The sequence below is a fragment of the Eucalyptus grandis genome, chromosome 4 (genome assembly GCF_016545825.1).
Source record: "Eucalyptus grandis isolate ANBG69807.140 chromosome 4, ASM1654582v1, whole genome shotgun sequence".
Taxonomy (NCBI): domain Eukaryota; kingdom Viridiplantae; phylum Streptophyta; class Magnoliopsida; order Myrtales; family Myrtaceae; genus Eucalyptus; species Eucalyptus grandis.
In genome coordinates this window covers 14233101-14247031 of record NC_052615.1, presented here as the reverse complement: position 1 = coordinate 14247031, position 13931 = coordinate 14233101, and the positions used below count along the sequence as shown (strand labels likewise).

At 38.6% G+C, this 13931-nt stretch overlaps 1 protein-coding gene across 1 annotated transcript; it reads right to left on the bottom strand.

Annotated features, from left to right (window-relative positions):
* Positions 1-1588: 1588 nt before the first annotated feature.
* LOC104442703 (G-type lectin S-receptor-like serine/threonine-protein kinase At1g11330) lies at positions 1589-5222 on the bottom strand. The gene is made up of 6 exons (XM_018871894.2): positions 3691-5222; positions 3214-3497; positions 2917-3127; positions 2455-2692; positions 2219-2369; positions 1589-2132 (listed from the first exon to the last, which is right to left on the bottom strand). Exons 1-6 carry the CDS (start codon positions 4985-4987, stop codon positions 1824-1826), a joined length of 2490 nt encoding a protein of 829 aa, XP_018727439.2. The 5' UTR covers positions 4988-5222; the 3' UTR covers positions 1589-1823.
* Between the last annotated feature and the right edge of the window lie 8709 nt (positions 5223-13931).

The following is a 13931-nucleotide window of genomic DNA, read 5'->3' as shown; positions in this document are numbered from 1 at the left end:
ACGTGTGAATAATTGAGATAAACGCGTCTGATTATGGGACAAAATTGTGTGGCATGGAATGGGACGCGTCATAATGATTTGGTCTCATAATCGAGACCCCTGTGATTGATTGAGCTATGTGAGACGTTCCAATTGATGTGTGCATTTATTATATGCATCTATTATACGAACTGTACTAACGTGCAGGGAGGTGCTGAGGCGAGGTGAGTTTTCTGTAATGTGTTGTTAGACTACCTCTAGGCGTATTACCTTCCTAATAAGGGTTTAGGGCGTAAACTCACTGAGATTCCTATTGTGGGTTACCATTTTTAGGTACCTAGTGTGGAGAATCCAGAGCCCAAGGTAGAAGGATCTAGAGTGTAGGTGGCCTAGGGTTTTCTTTTGGACTTAAACCTTGGTTGTTTATGAAAGTGTGTTTTGTGAAATTTGTTATCCTGTTTTTCTATCCCATGTCGAGTGTTGTCTGGGGATTATTATTTCGCTTCCACATGTATAATAAAATGAATGGGTTGGTGATGCGTCCTGGGGCATCGCAATTTTATTGACCACCGAGGGATGTGCGCGCGCCCGAGGTTTGGGGCGTGACACTTACAACTCTCTTCTTTACCCTAATGTTTCTAATTTGGGGGTGATTCAAATGGGCAAGTGACTTGTGCATGCCAAAGAGAAAAGAGAGAGTTGGCTAACTATTTTCACCAAAACTCTGTTTTTGTGTATGTAGACATTTATATTTCACCTACAATTAGATTGATGACTACATTTTCAGGGTAAGGATGCCGTTGCACCTTGATATATACGCCCCAACAAGAAGGCATGTGTTGAGTTCATTATTTATTATTCTAAAGTGTTAGCAAGTTGGGCCTATTTATGTATTTTACCTATGTAGTTGTACAAGGCTTAACCTAAGCCTATAAATACTTCTTTTGATCTAAAAAATAAAGTACTCTCTCTTTTACCAACAACACCTAATTTTCCATTTTTGTTTTAATGACTTGGTGTCAACTCTCCTTTTCTCTTTCACGGCAAGCCCCTATAGGCTGAATTAACTTTGTTTTCAGATTATTTCAAAGGTGATTTTCTGGACAAATACCAAGTATCTATCGGCTAATCCACTAAAACAATGTCTAAACATCGTTATTCTCTGTCAGTTCTTTGAAACATTGATTGGCTTTTTTACAATGCCAACAGACATTCTTGTTGAAAACGCTTTCTGTGGCGAGTTGAAGTTAGCAGATTCTTCATTGTCTTAAGAACCATGACAGAGAAGTTTGTCTGATAGCTTTCACAGTGCCTGATGCTTTAGTTATTAATATGATCTCAGACAAATGGAAAAGTGGAACGAAGAGGCAAAATTCAACAAGACCACACGCACAAACATGGAAGAAAAAGTTTTTACCAGAATTCTAGTTTCAATCACCATATGAAGGACATTAGTACGAAAAGTCTTGCTTAGTGGAATTACATTTCTTATTTCAAACTAGCCTAGTTGATTGAACAGAGCTTCTTGCTAAAGAGCAACTGCTGTACCAACACAGAAATTGCCAAATATTTGCATCCCAGCTTTGGAATGACCCAAACAAGCAAGGCCTAACTGCCACCCAACGTGTAGTAATTTGCTATTCCACAAATTTATGTTCATACATTTCCAAGCAAGCTAGAACATGATTAAGGGGAAAAAAAATACAAAGACTGCTTTTGAAAACAGTACATGCAAATAGGATCACGCTAGTACTCATTATTGACTCCATGTCCAAGACACGAGCTGGCTATAGTTTGCATCTCTGAGCTGAACTTTCGAGCTTATTGGTTTTGGTATCCTCATTTTATCTGCCTTCAAGAGCGGTAATAGTGACATTGTTGGCAGAGTATTTTTTCTGACTTTGTCTGGAGGAACCTGTGTCTGTAGTTGTTTGCCTCTCGGTGAATGCAGGTTTGTTCGGACGAGGAAGACCAACAATTTCATTGCTAATCATTGAAATGACAGTTGAAATGGTAGGCCTATTAGTTGCAAGTTCTTGTGTACAAAGCAGCCCCACATTTATACACCTTATGATCTCAATCTCGGAGCATCCAACAGAAATTTTAGGGTCCACTAGCGCAAGTACATTGTCTTCCTCCCAATATTTCCATGCCTGCCAAAAAACAGAATTCAAGTCTAATTATTTTTGGAACTTGAGCTGATGGAAATAGGGTGATCTCTCTGTTTGTGACAGCTTACCAATCCTAACAGGCTCAAGGACTGATCTTCCTCATTGAAGCTATTGTTCTGTCTTCCACTTACAATCTCCAGCAATACTACCCCAAAGCTAAAGACATCTGATTTTTCCGAAAACCGCCCTTCCATTGCATATTCTGGAGCCATGTAACCACTGCATTCCATGAAACACTTTAATATTCCTCATGCTAGGTAGAAAGATAAAATTGGTACGAGACTCATCATATAAAAATACTTACTAGGTTCCAATAACTCTTAGTGTATCTGCTTGATCTTCTTTTCCCCCAAATATTCTAGCCGTTCCAAAGTCTGAAATTCTTGGATTGAGCTCTTCATCCAACAGGATATTACTCGTCTTAAGATCTCTATGAATTATCCGTAGTCTGGAGTCACGGTGAAGGTATAGTAGGCCTCGACAAATTCCATCAATGATGTTGAACCGTCTTCTCCAATCCAGTTGCTCTCGTTTGAGAGGATCTGAAATAGACAACAGAAGTGGAATTCATAAAATTACGTGTTAATTTGTGACCGGAGAAGAGTGTAATGCACAGAAAGAGGCTCCCATGTATACTGAAAATGTAAAGTATGTGCAATAGGTGCAGCCAATGTCTGTTTAAACAGGTAAAATTAAAAACTTGACTTCCCCATAAACTGGTATTCCATGATAGATTGACGGAATACTACAAGAAATGGAATATTACCAAAAAGAAATGCATCTAGACCCTTGTTTGGCATGAACTCATAGATTAATAGTTTTTCATCTTGCTCGGCACAGCATCCAAGGAGTCGAACGAGATTTCGATGTTGGACCTTGGAAATCACTTCCATTTCATTGATAAATTCCCGCAATCCTTGTCCAGAGGCCCCTGATAGTCTTTTGACTGCTATTTCTTTTCCATTTAGCAATCTCCCCTGTACAAAAGGACGTAAATGAGCTGCTAAAGTTAAAAAGAAGAAGCAGAAATGGAGCTGCTGTCCTCTACATGACACGGTATTACCCTATATACTGCCCCAAAACCACCCTCCCCGAGCTTGTTTGCATCACTAAAGTTGCTTGTTGCTGCGGCCAGCTCTTCCAATTTATATAGCACAAGCTCCTGGAGATTAACTTTGCTCAAGCTCCCTCCGAGCATGTTCTCACTAGAAGCCTTTGAAAATTGTTCTCCGTCTTTACCACCTCGTTTTTTCGACTTCTGCCAGGCGAAGAAAGTACCAATACTGAAAATTACAGTTGCCACAACAACTGCAGTCGCTATAATTGCTCTCAGATCTCTTTTTCCTTCTGCGGATCAAAATATGGACAAACAATGATGTCTGAGATTGAAGCACATATTAAGAAATAAAAAGAACTGATTAGCTACCTTTCATGGATCACAACTCCACCTGGCATATCACATTGATTGAAATTCCCTAACCATCTAGCAGTAAGTTGCATTACCTGATAGATCAGAAATTTAATTTAGGAATGAACCTACCAAGTTCTGTATGGGCCACTCGAACATAAAGAGTTGTTCCTGCATAGGAGAACTTCCGTACGTCGATTAGGTCTCCACTCCAGTACATGCAACCAACGCCGGCATCATAAGCATATGCTGCGCACGAACAATTACTGAGGCACTGCTCTTGGCACTTGTCTTCCAAAGGAGATGACCAGATTGCATAATTCGGCACTTTCACATTCTCAAGCTTTACAAATCCATCAATTTTTCCCGCTTTAGTACTACCATTTTTCAACCTAGCGCATTGCAGCAATGACTTCTGGATGCATCCGCTGGACCAATTCCCTCTGCTCCATTCTTCAACTTTTTTTGGCTCATAGCCTCTCAAGCAGCTGCAAATTGGTGATTTCTTGGCATCACAGTATCCAAATGGACCACACTTGCCATAAACATCACAATAAGATGCCTGGGTTGACCAATCGATCCGCCACTTCTTATATTTTTCATCCCAGAATGGCTGCAACAACTCCCCGTTTGACCTCACAAAAAAGTATGAAAAATAAGACACCTCTGCAAAATTGTAAGTCAGATAGACATATCCTTCTTTATCATCCACTAAGGTAAATCCATCAAGATAGACTGATTCCATCTCGGGAATTCCAATGAAAACCTTACCATTCCAAGGACCACTCCGCCAATATAGAGTAGTGCCGTTCCAAAGGAAAACTTCAGGAATATTTAGTGGTTCAAGACTAATTGAAAAACTTCCAATCGATGGGTCAGAAGGGCTTTTCCAAGATGTGAGTACCTGCTTCTCATTTGTTCTCAAGTTGGTGCTAAGCTTCATTTTCGCGATGAATGTATCACACATGGTCTGGAAACTTTCCCATGCCGTTGTATCATTTGTGCTCATATTAGAGCTTTGTTTTTGCAAGATAAGATTTCCAGTATCTAATAAATGGGCTTTTGCATTAGCTCCAGAGGTGGAAACGTTTGATGACCAAAGTACTTCCTTCTTTCCATTCAATATCACGAGATTACCATCATTGGATATGGTCATGACACCAGAAGAATCTAGAACAGGCTTCTCCCTGTTTGCAACCCAAAAGACGTTAAGCGCAGGAATCTTGTTATGCCAAATTCCAACATACCGATTGGTGGTACCATTGGGGCTAAAGAATCCCAGTTTGTAGAGACCTCCGCTTGATATGATACTTCCAGGGTCTTGGATGTACTCAGATGCTGTAATGATATCTCCCCCAATGCAAAATTTCACAGCATAATGAGACAAAATAAAGAGAGAGAATACTCTTACTTTTCTTAGAAGAATCATGACTACTTGAACCTTTCTTCTCAGCAACAACTGATTTTGCTAGCTCTAGAACAGCAGAAGACAACCTGAAGTTTAGGACAGAAGGTGGAAATCACAATTATAGAGAGAAAACTTTGTGGTTGAAGATAAAGGTAAATTTTCGACTGGAAAAGATGGTTTAAGCATCTCCGTGAAGAAATTTATATTGCTCGAATGGGAACATTTTCCTCGTCAACTATTGCTCTCAAAGTCCTGATTTTTCCTGGCTAGTAAACGGGTCTTTCAAAAATTTTCCACACGGCGGTCTTTGATGTTGAGTCGCATGGTGGATATTATGGACATTGTTAATTTTTCTCCAATCAGAACTCTTTCCTCTTTGGTTCTTATGGACATTGTTATTTTTTTTCATAGTGACATACTTGAAGGGTCACTTCACTTTGACTTATGAATCAAGAATATTGATCTAGCGAGCCAATGTAAAAACATTAACTAAGTGTTTGAGTTTCTACACCATTGACGAAGTCAACTCTAGAAAAAAATATTTAAGTCTTTGAAAGTGCATGTTGGATATTATGAACATTGTTAATTTTTCTCTAATCAGACCTCTTTCCGCTTTGGCTCTTATGGACATTTGTTATTCTTTCTCATAGTGACATACTCGAGGGGTCACTTCACCTTGACCGATGGACTCAAGAATATTGATCTAGCGAGCCAATGTAGGAGCATCTAAGTGGTGGAGTTTCTACATCAGGATTTCCACCCCATTGACGAAGTCAACTCTAGAAAAAAAACATTTAAGCCTTTGAAAGTGCATGTTGGATATTATGGACATTGTTAATTTTTCTCCAATCAGACCTCTTTCCTCTTTGTCTCTTATGGACATTTGTTATTTTTTTTCATAGTGACATACTTGAAGGGTCACTTCACTTTGACTTATGAATCAAGAATATTGATCTAGCGAGCCAATGTAAAAACATTAACTAAGTGGTTGAGTTTCTACATCAGGATTTTTGCCCCACTGACGGGGGTAACCGTAGAAAAAGATTTCAAATCTTGGAGGATTATACCAATCAGAGAGAGCAAGCCATGGAGATTTTAGATCGTTGCCTTCATTCGGCATTGTGGCCCCAATAGCTTTCCGCGTACCTTGTGGATTCATGAAAATTTCAATGGACTTAGTTTCTAGTCATATTGATTAGTTTCCCTGAAGAGTCACTTCACCTTGACTTATGAGTTAAGTATCTTGATTTAGTGAGCCGACGTGAGATTATTAGCTAAATGCTAGAATTTCCACATCAGGATTTCTACCTTATTGACCAAGTCAACTCTAGAAAAAGCATTCAAGCCTTTGAAAGTGCATGCCACCGAAATTTTAGACTCTTGCATTCATTCAAGATAGTGACTGCAATTGCTTTTCATGAATTGCCACTTTCTTGGTAGATTCATGCACATTTCCACAGCTGCTTTCCATAAGTTGGCATTCGGTTCGGGGTATGTTTGATAGCATATCTCTTCCTAATAACGATTTTTTTTTTCAAAAACAGTTATTTTTTATTTTATTCCCTAAAATAGTTTTTGATTAAAAAGTGTTTGGTAATTACATAAAATTTCAATTCCTAAAATAAATAAAAAAGAACATAAAGGCATTTTTGCAACATACAAACTTTTTTATGATGTAAAATTTCTTCTAATTTTCCAATAATTTTTTTTAGATTTTTCTTTTTTATTTCTTCTTCCTCCTCTAGCTGATTGTTGCACATGTGGTGATCAGCAACAATAGTGATCGGCGATCGGCAGTGGTAGATGACGACCGCTAGTGATGACTAGTGATTGATGGACGGCGGTGACTCACGACCGACGGGGCAATGGTAGATGACAAGTCTCCATTGGTTAGAAGAGGAAGAAGAAGAAAAGAACAAAAAAAAAATGACTTATTTCTATAAATTGTTTTAAAAAATAAGAAACTATTTTGATTTCTGTTCTAAATTTATTCCATGGCTACTTTTCTATTTCAGGGAATAAAAAATTTAATTGATATTCTTAAATAGATTTTTGTTTTTTTTTTCCTATTTTGAGGAACAAAAATAACAAAAAAAAAAAAAAAAAAAAACTGAAGCGTTACCATGCGGGCCCTTAGTTTCTAGTCACTCACAACTAATTATACTGATTGAAATCGGGAGAAGGATATTAGAAGTGCCATAAGTTGTGTATGACGCTCACTTTAATATCAAAATTAGAAAAAAAAAACAATTACTTAAATGCCTTCGACAAGAAATTTCGGCTAAAAAATTATGCAGCATTTATAATTAAAATTTTATCCGAGGTGACTTTTTTTTTTTTTTTTTTGGCACTAAAGTGATTACTTTTTAACTTACTACATAACATCATTTAGTGATTATATGCTGATTGGGCATGTCGGCGAGCCACATAAGATCAAGAAATTAATAAAATATTACCACATCAAATATCTGATGACTCTTATCGGAATTGGCACTTAACTGAATTTTTTTTTTTTAAAGTGACATTTAAGTGATTCGAAAAGAACTTTTGGACCTTAAGTGAGCACCATACACAATTTATGGCACTTCTAGTGTCACTCTCTCGAATGAAATTTTACAATCAATCGACAAGGATTGGATACCGAGTAAAATGAACTATCTCATTCTCACATCAATAGGATTAGTGAAATTTTTTGAGCTAGCATGTCATTAAATTTATGATGTGAAATAAACATCGGTGAAAACTTGAGGCTATTTCTAGTGTTGCTAAGATTTGGATTCTAATTGGAACAAATAGAAACGTCAAGGAGTAGTTGCAAACATTTGAAGGAGGGGGCTAATTGCAATTCTCCTCACAGTGGAGGGGGGTTGTCTGCAATTTTCCAGAATTTATCTAACCCACTAGCTCCCGATATGAGAAGTAGAAGCATTATTCCCACCAGAAGGCTCCTACCCCCAACCTTTGATCATGCAAATATGTGTAGTAAAGAACTATGAAGTGGAAAAAATAGTTCACGTTTTGCGTTTCTGTACATTTGCGAGCAAGATTGTGTAAAAATAAAACTAGTAACTAGAAAAGGTAAGGGCAGGACATGTAGGGAGAATCTTGCAAAAATTCAGATCACATCATCTGCCTTGAAGAACAGTAAGAGCAACATCGTTGGTAGAACATGTCTTTGGGCTTTTTCCAGAGGAATCAGTGTCTTGGGTTATTTTCTTCGCAGTGAATGCAAGTTTCTTTGGACGAGGAAGATCCACTTCACTGTTGATCATTGAAATAACTGTTGATATGGAAGGCCTATCTTTTGCCACTTCTTGCGTACAAAGAAGTCCCACATTAATGCACCTTGAAAGCCGAACCTCAAAGCAAGTCAATTTACTATTGGAGTTCCAGTTTATGAGAATTGAATGCAGTTCCAACTTCTACATCGATGAGAGCTTACACTCTTGATATTGCTAGTATGAGTACCTAGAGGGGGGTGAATAGGTGCCTAAACAATTTATCAATATACGGAAGCGATTCTTAACATATGATAGAACGTAAATTCTCTCTTAATTAACAAAATGAAATACGATTGAGATAGAGAGAGTGAGGAAGAGAAAATTGAACACATGATTTATAGTGGTTCGGCTTATTCCAAGCCTACGTCCACTCTTCCACACTGACAGCCCACGGGCTGGATTTCACTATGATCAAAAGAGAAGTTACAGCACAGCTTTGCCTTGATTCCACAGTGTAGATGTTTTACCACACCTCCTCAAGGTCTCTCACAAATATAGACTCTCTTTTGTATACAAGTATTCGCTCAAAAGATTTATCTAAACAAATAGGAGCTTCGGACTTTGGAATTCTTCTATCGCGCACACCTCGAACAGCTAAGAACGTCTTCCTTATATACTCCTTTATGCCATCATACCCGTTGGCACTTACCAAAGGAATTCCTCCAATCTACCCGTTGGACAGAATCAATTAGGAAGATTGTTCGAGCTATTAAAGGAACGTGTTGATAGCCCATCAATGTTCGCCCATACAATCGGGATCTCGGTTTCCATAAGTAGAACCTTCCAATAATATTTAGATAATCATCGAATCTTCAGTCATTGAATCAATCTTGATCAATCAAAGGATTCTTATATGTCTTCTCCAACCACGAGATCTTCTCCCAGATAATAAGGTTAAATCTGAACAAAACATCCGCCCGGATGACCTTTCTTCAACGGATTAGAGACTGTCAATGAGGATAGACTTTGAGTCTTGAGTCCGGCTGTCCGGAAGTCTTCGGACTTTAACCAACGAGTCCGTGACCTTCGGACTAGACCGATGGAAACGTTTTGTCAACTTCAAAAACTTCACGAAGATTTCTCCAACAATCTCCCCCTTTTTGATGGTGACAAAACCTTCCCGCAGATTTGGATAACTTTGACGCAAAACATTTCTCAAACACATATGCATATCTTATAGAGATGAATGACTAAAAGATTAACACTAGAATCTGCAACCACAGAAAATAGGTTAGTCTAGTATATAATAAAACCATCCATAAGATATCAATACTTGTTAATAGAAGCAGTCAAGTCCAAGTCTAGTTCGAGATCTCATCCAGACACAAAACAAAGTCAAAGTCTGTCAAAAACAGGTTAAACAACAACACAATCCAACAAACAGTTAAAAATGATTGAAAGTTTTTGATCAAATCATGCATCTCTCCCCCTTTTTGTCATCATTAAAAAGGATGAGATGAAGTCTTGGGAATGCGGACAAGCTGGAAATCTTCCATAGACTGAACGATGCCTTCCAGCCTTTTAAAGTCTTCCTTTAGCTGTACAACCTCCTCACTCTTGGCATTGGCCTGATTCTGAATAGAGAGGGCTTGCATCTTATCATTCAATGAACAGGAAGAAGCTTGACTTTCATTCTTCAAACTTTGAACTTTGCATCCCAAGGCATAAATCTGACCTTTCATCTCTAAGAGAAGATCCATGATTCTGCGAAAATCTGCTCCATTATCAGTCTGAGTACTTGCTTCGGCTCGATTTGCAGAAGATGGTAGATCAGCATAGTCTTGCAGATTTGGTGATGACACTTCATGACCTTCTTCTGGAAACTGAGATGCATAAACATCTTCTGGGTCTGCAGGCGAGCGACTGACTCCTTCACTTGCATCAGGATATGAAGACGTCACTCCTTTCTCCTAATCTCCCCCTGTTTCCATGCCTACAGGTGGAGAAGAGATTTCCTCAGGTTCTCCTTCTTCTCTTGTTTCTTCTTCAGGTCTTTCTTTCTCTGCTTCTTGCTCTGCTTCTCTTTCTTCTTCTTCCTTCTCCTCTGCTTCTTTCGTCTTTTGTTCCGATTCTTTCTGTGGAACAGGACGACCTAAATTCCTCAAAGCCATTGCAGAGATGGTGATGTCATCATCATCATCTTCATCCTCAACGAGGAGAGCTCTTCTTTTCTTTGATGAAGCAGCCATGGGCTCCTTCCCTTTTCTCTTAGCAGCAGAAGAGAATTGATGAGATTTGGTAGGAGTCTTCTCCTTGAATTTCTCCAATTCCTTGCTCGGTTCCTTCGACGCATTTTGGTCACCATTTTCAGTCCTACCACCATATGATCGCATGATCGAACACAAAAGATTTGTGGAGGCTGAATATTCGATGTCCGAATAACTTCGTAACAAGGCTTGGGTAAGGGAGTTGACCTCTGTCCTTCATCACTGCTCTATACATGTGAAACATAACAGTATGAGGGAGAGAAAACTTCTTACCACAGAGGATGGCATACATCAACTTTGCCTTAGAACTTGAAACATCAGTTTTGGAAGTTGATTTCGGCCGAAGGCAATTGATCACAATCTTGTGAAGCAAGATGTTGAATGCATTCATCCGTGAGTAGGTGATCTTCTCATTTGTTCTCCTATCCCTCACCAGTTCAAGTGTAGCCCCAGCAATAGAAACTTTGATTGGTTGATATCTGCCTCTCTCAACTTCTAACACATCTGCCAGCATATTCATATCCACAACATAGTCTTGTTCTTTAACACTAAAGGAGAATCTATTCGCATCCAAAAAGCTAAGATTTGAATAGAAATATGCAGTCAATTCAGTATAAGCCTCAGTTGAGTCGAATGTAACTTTTCAAGTTGAAGATAACTGAACTTTTCCCTCAAGTTCACTTTCACAAAGCATCCAGAAAATCAAAGTCCACACTTTTAGGGTTTATTACCCCACGCTTCAGCAATTTCGAGTACGAGATCCTTTTGTTCCTTTGATCTGAACAAATCTCCCCTTTTTCCTTGAATTTCAGCCGCAATACCCATTTTCGGTTGAAATAGACTGAACAGATTGTCATCGTCATTCCCATCTACAAGATTCGGTCCCCAGTCATGAGGATCACTTGGGATATTCGCAAGGGTTTCCTCAGCCACCCCTTTACGAGCGATTCCCAAACTTTCCATTTTTCGCAGAAAGATATATTCGTTCCTATATCCTTTGTCTCTAAGAAACTCATCAACATAGTTCAAAGGAGTACGAATTCCTTTTAAGGCACGATATAGCTTGTAAATAAAAGCGGGCTTTTGAACTCTTACGGGTCCCGCATCCTTGATGATTTCTTCTTGATCTTTGTTGAACACCGCCTTGAGGACTAGATGGAGGAGACTGACGCTACTGAGAATGTTGTGGGCTCGGATGCTGATCTGGAGTAACTTCATCTTCAGTAAGATCGAAGTGCGTAGGCCCCTCACTCATTCTCTGTGGTCCCCTGCTTGCGATTCTTGAGGACTTTCGTGAAGATGACATCTTTCTCGGTGTTTGGAAGATTCCTTACTTGACTTTCCCAGAAAAGATGAAAACTTTTTGAAGTTGAACGAAGAAGACAAACGGAAATTGAGGATCGATGCTTTCTAGGGTTTTTGAGAGAAAAGTGAATAGAAAAGTGAAGAGAAATCGACAGTGCACAATTGGTTAAAAAGAAGAGTAAACAAACCGTCACAAAGGAAATAAAAATATGCATTTTCAAAATAACTGTCTTTATCCGCATAAAAATAGTTATTTCAAAAATAACTTCCCTTTTGAAAATGAATCGATGCAATATTTATGTTAATTAAATATAGCAACAATTTAAACACAGTCTGATGATCGTACCTTTTCAAGATAAGATTGGAGAGAGAAAGACTTACAGTCTAAAGGTCGAGCCAAGACAGTAGATAAAGTCTTGTTAGCCTGAGTCTGAAAGTCTTTAGACTTTGATATCCTCATATCTCAAAATGTTGAGTCTGGACCGTATAGACTCAAATTGATTTTTCTCCAAAGGCTTTGTGAATATATCCGCCGGTTGATTCTTTGAGTCAACAAATTGAATTGAAACATCTCCATTTTGAACATGGTCTCTTATAAAGTGATGTCGAATCTCTATATGCTTTGCTCTTGAGTGGAGAATTGGATTTTTGGTGAGGTTGATAGCGCTAGTGTTGTCGCAATTAATCTCCGTGCATGAGTCTTCAATTTCAAAGTCTCTTAGCTGTTGTTTTATCCATAGAATTTGCGAACAGCAGCTTCCAAGAGCTACATACTCGCTTCGTTGTTGAAAGAGACACGGTGCTTTGTTTCCTTGAAAACCAAGACACCGGTCCATCACCTTCTAAGCAAGCGGCAAGTTCCTGAAGTGCTCTTTCTATCAACTCTGCAACCGGCCAGATCTGCGTCTGAATATCCCAGAAGATTAAAGTCTCCCTTCTTAGGATACCAAAGACCGGTGCTTGATGATGAAGCGATGTATTTAATGATGCGTTTCGCAGCACTGAGATGAGATTCTCTAGGATCTGATTGAAACCTAGCACAGATGCAAACACTCAACAAAATATCAGGTCTAGAGGCAGTAAGATAAAGAAGTGATCCAATAATGCTCTGTACAGCTTTTGATCAACTTTCTTCCCTTCTTCATCTTTGTCTATCTTTAAAGAACTTGACATTGGAATGTCGACCTTTTTGCACTTTTCCAGTCTAAACCTTTTGACAAGATCATTAGCATATTTTTCTTGATAAATAAAAGTTCCTTCCTCCAATTGTTTTACTTGAAGACCAAGAAAAATGTTAATTCTCCCATCATACTCATTTCAAATTCATTCTCGCATAGACTTAGAAAATTTCTTGCACTGATTCTCATTAGAGGATCCGAAAATAATGTCATCCACATATATTTGAACAAGTAAGAAACTTTTGTTTTCCTTCTTGATAAATAAGGTCGTATCTACTTTACCTTTGACAAAACCATTTTGAATTAAAAACTTACTCAATGTCGTACCAAGCCCGAGGTGCTTGCTTCAAACCATACAAAGCCTTTTTCAGTCTGAAGACTGAGTCTGGCTTCTTTGGGTCTTCAAACCCTTGCCACTGGAGCGTAAGTCTCATCATAGTCTATTCCTTCTTCTTGCGTATATCCTTTGGCCACGAGTCTTGCTTTATTTCGTACGACTTTTCCTTTCTCGTTCATCTTGTTTCTGAAAACCCATTTAGCTCCAATAACAGTTTTACCTTTTGGTTTGGATGTCAATTTCCAGACATCGTTTATGCTGAACTATCTGAGCTCTTCTTGCATAGCTTCAATCCAGCTTTCATCAGATAAAGCTTCTTCTATGCTCTTTGGTTCAATTTCGAAAACGAGTGCCACAAAGACTAGACTCTTCTCGCCTTTTGGATCTGGTGCGAATTCCTTCATTAATTTCGCCGATTATAAGATCTTTGGGATGACTAGACTTATGCTTTCAGTTACTCGTTGATTTGTCTAGTTGATGATCTCTTTCTTTGTTTAGATCTTCACGAACATCTTGAAGCTGGTTTTCCAGAGTCTGAGATGCTTCTTGAGTTGTAGACTTTGGAGGGTCTGTAGCAGGTTTAGACTCTTCTTGATGAGTCTGACTTGATTCATCTTGCGTTGAGTCTTGAAATTTGACATTCATTGACTCCTCCAC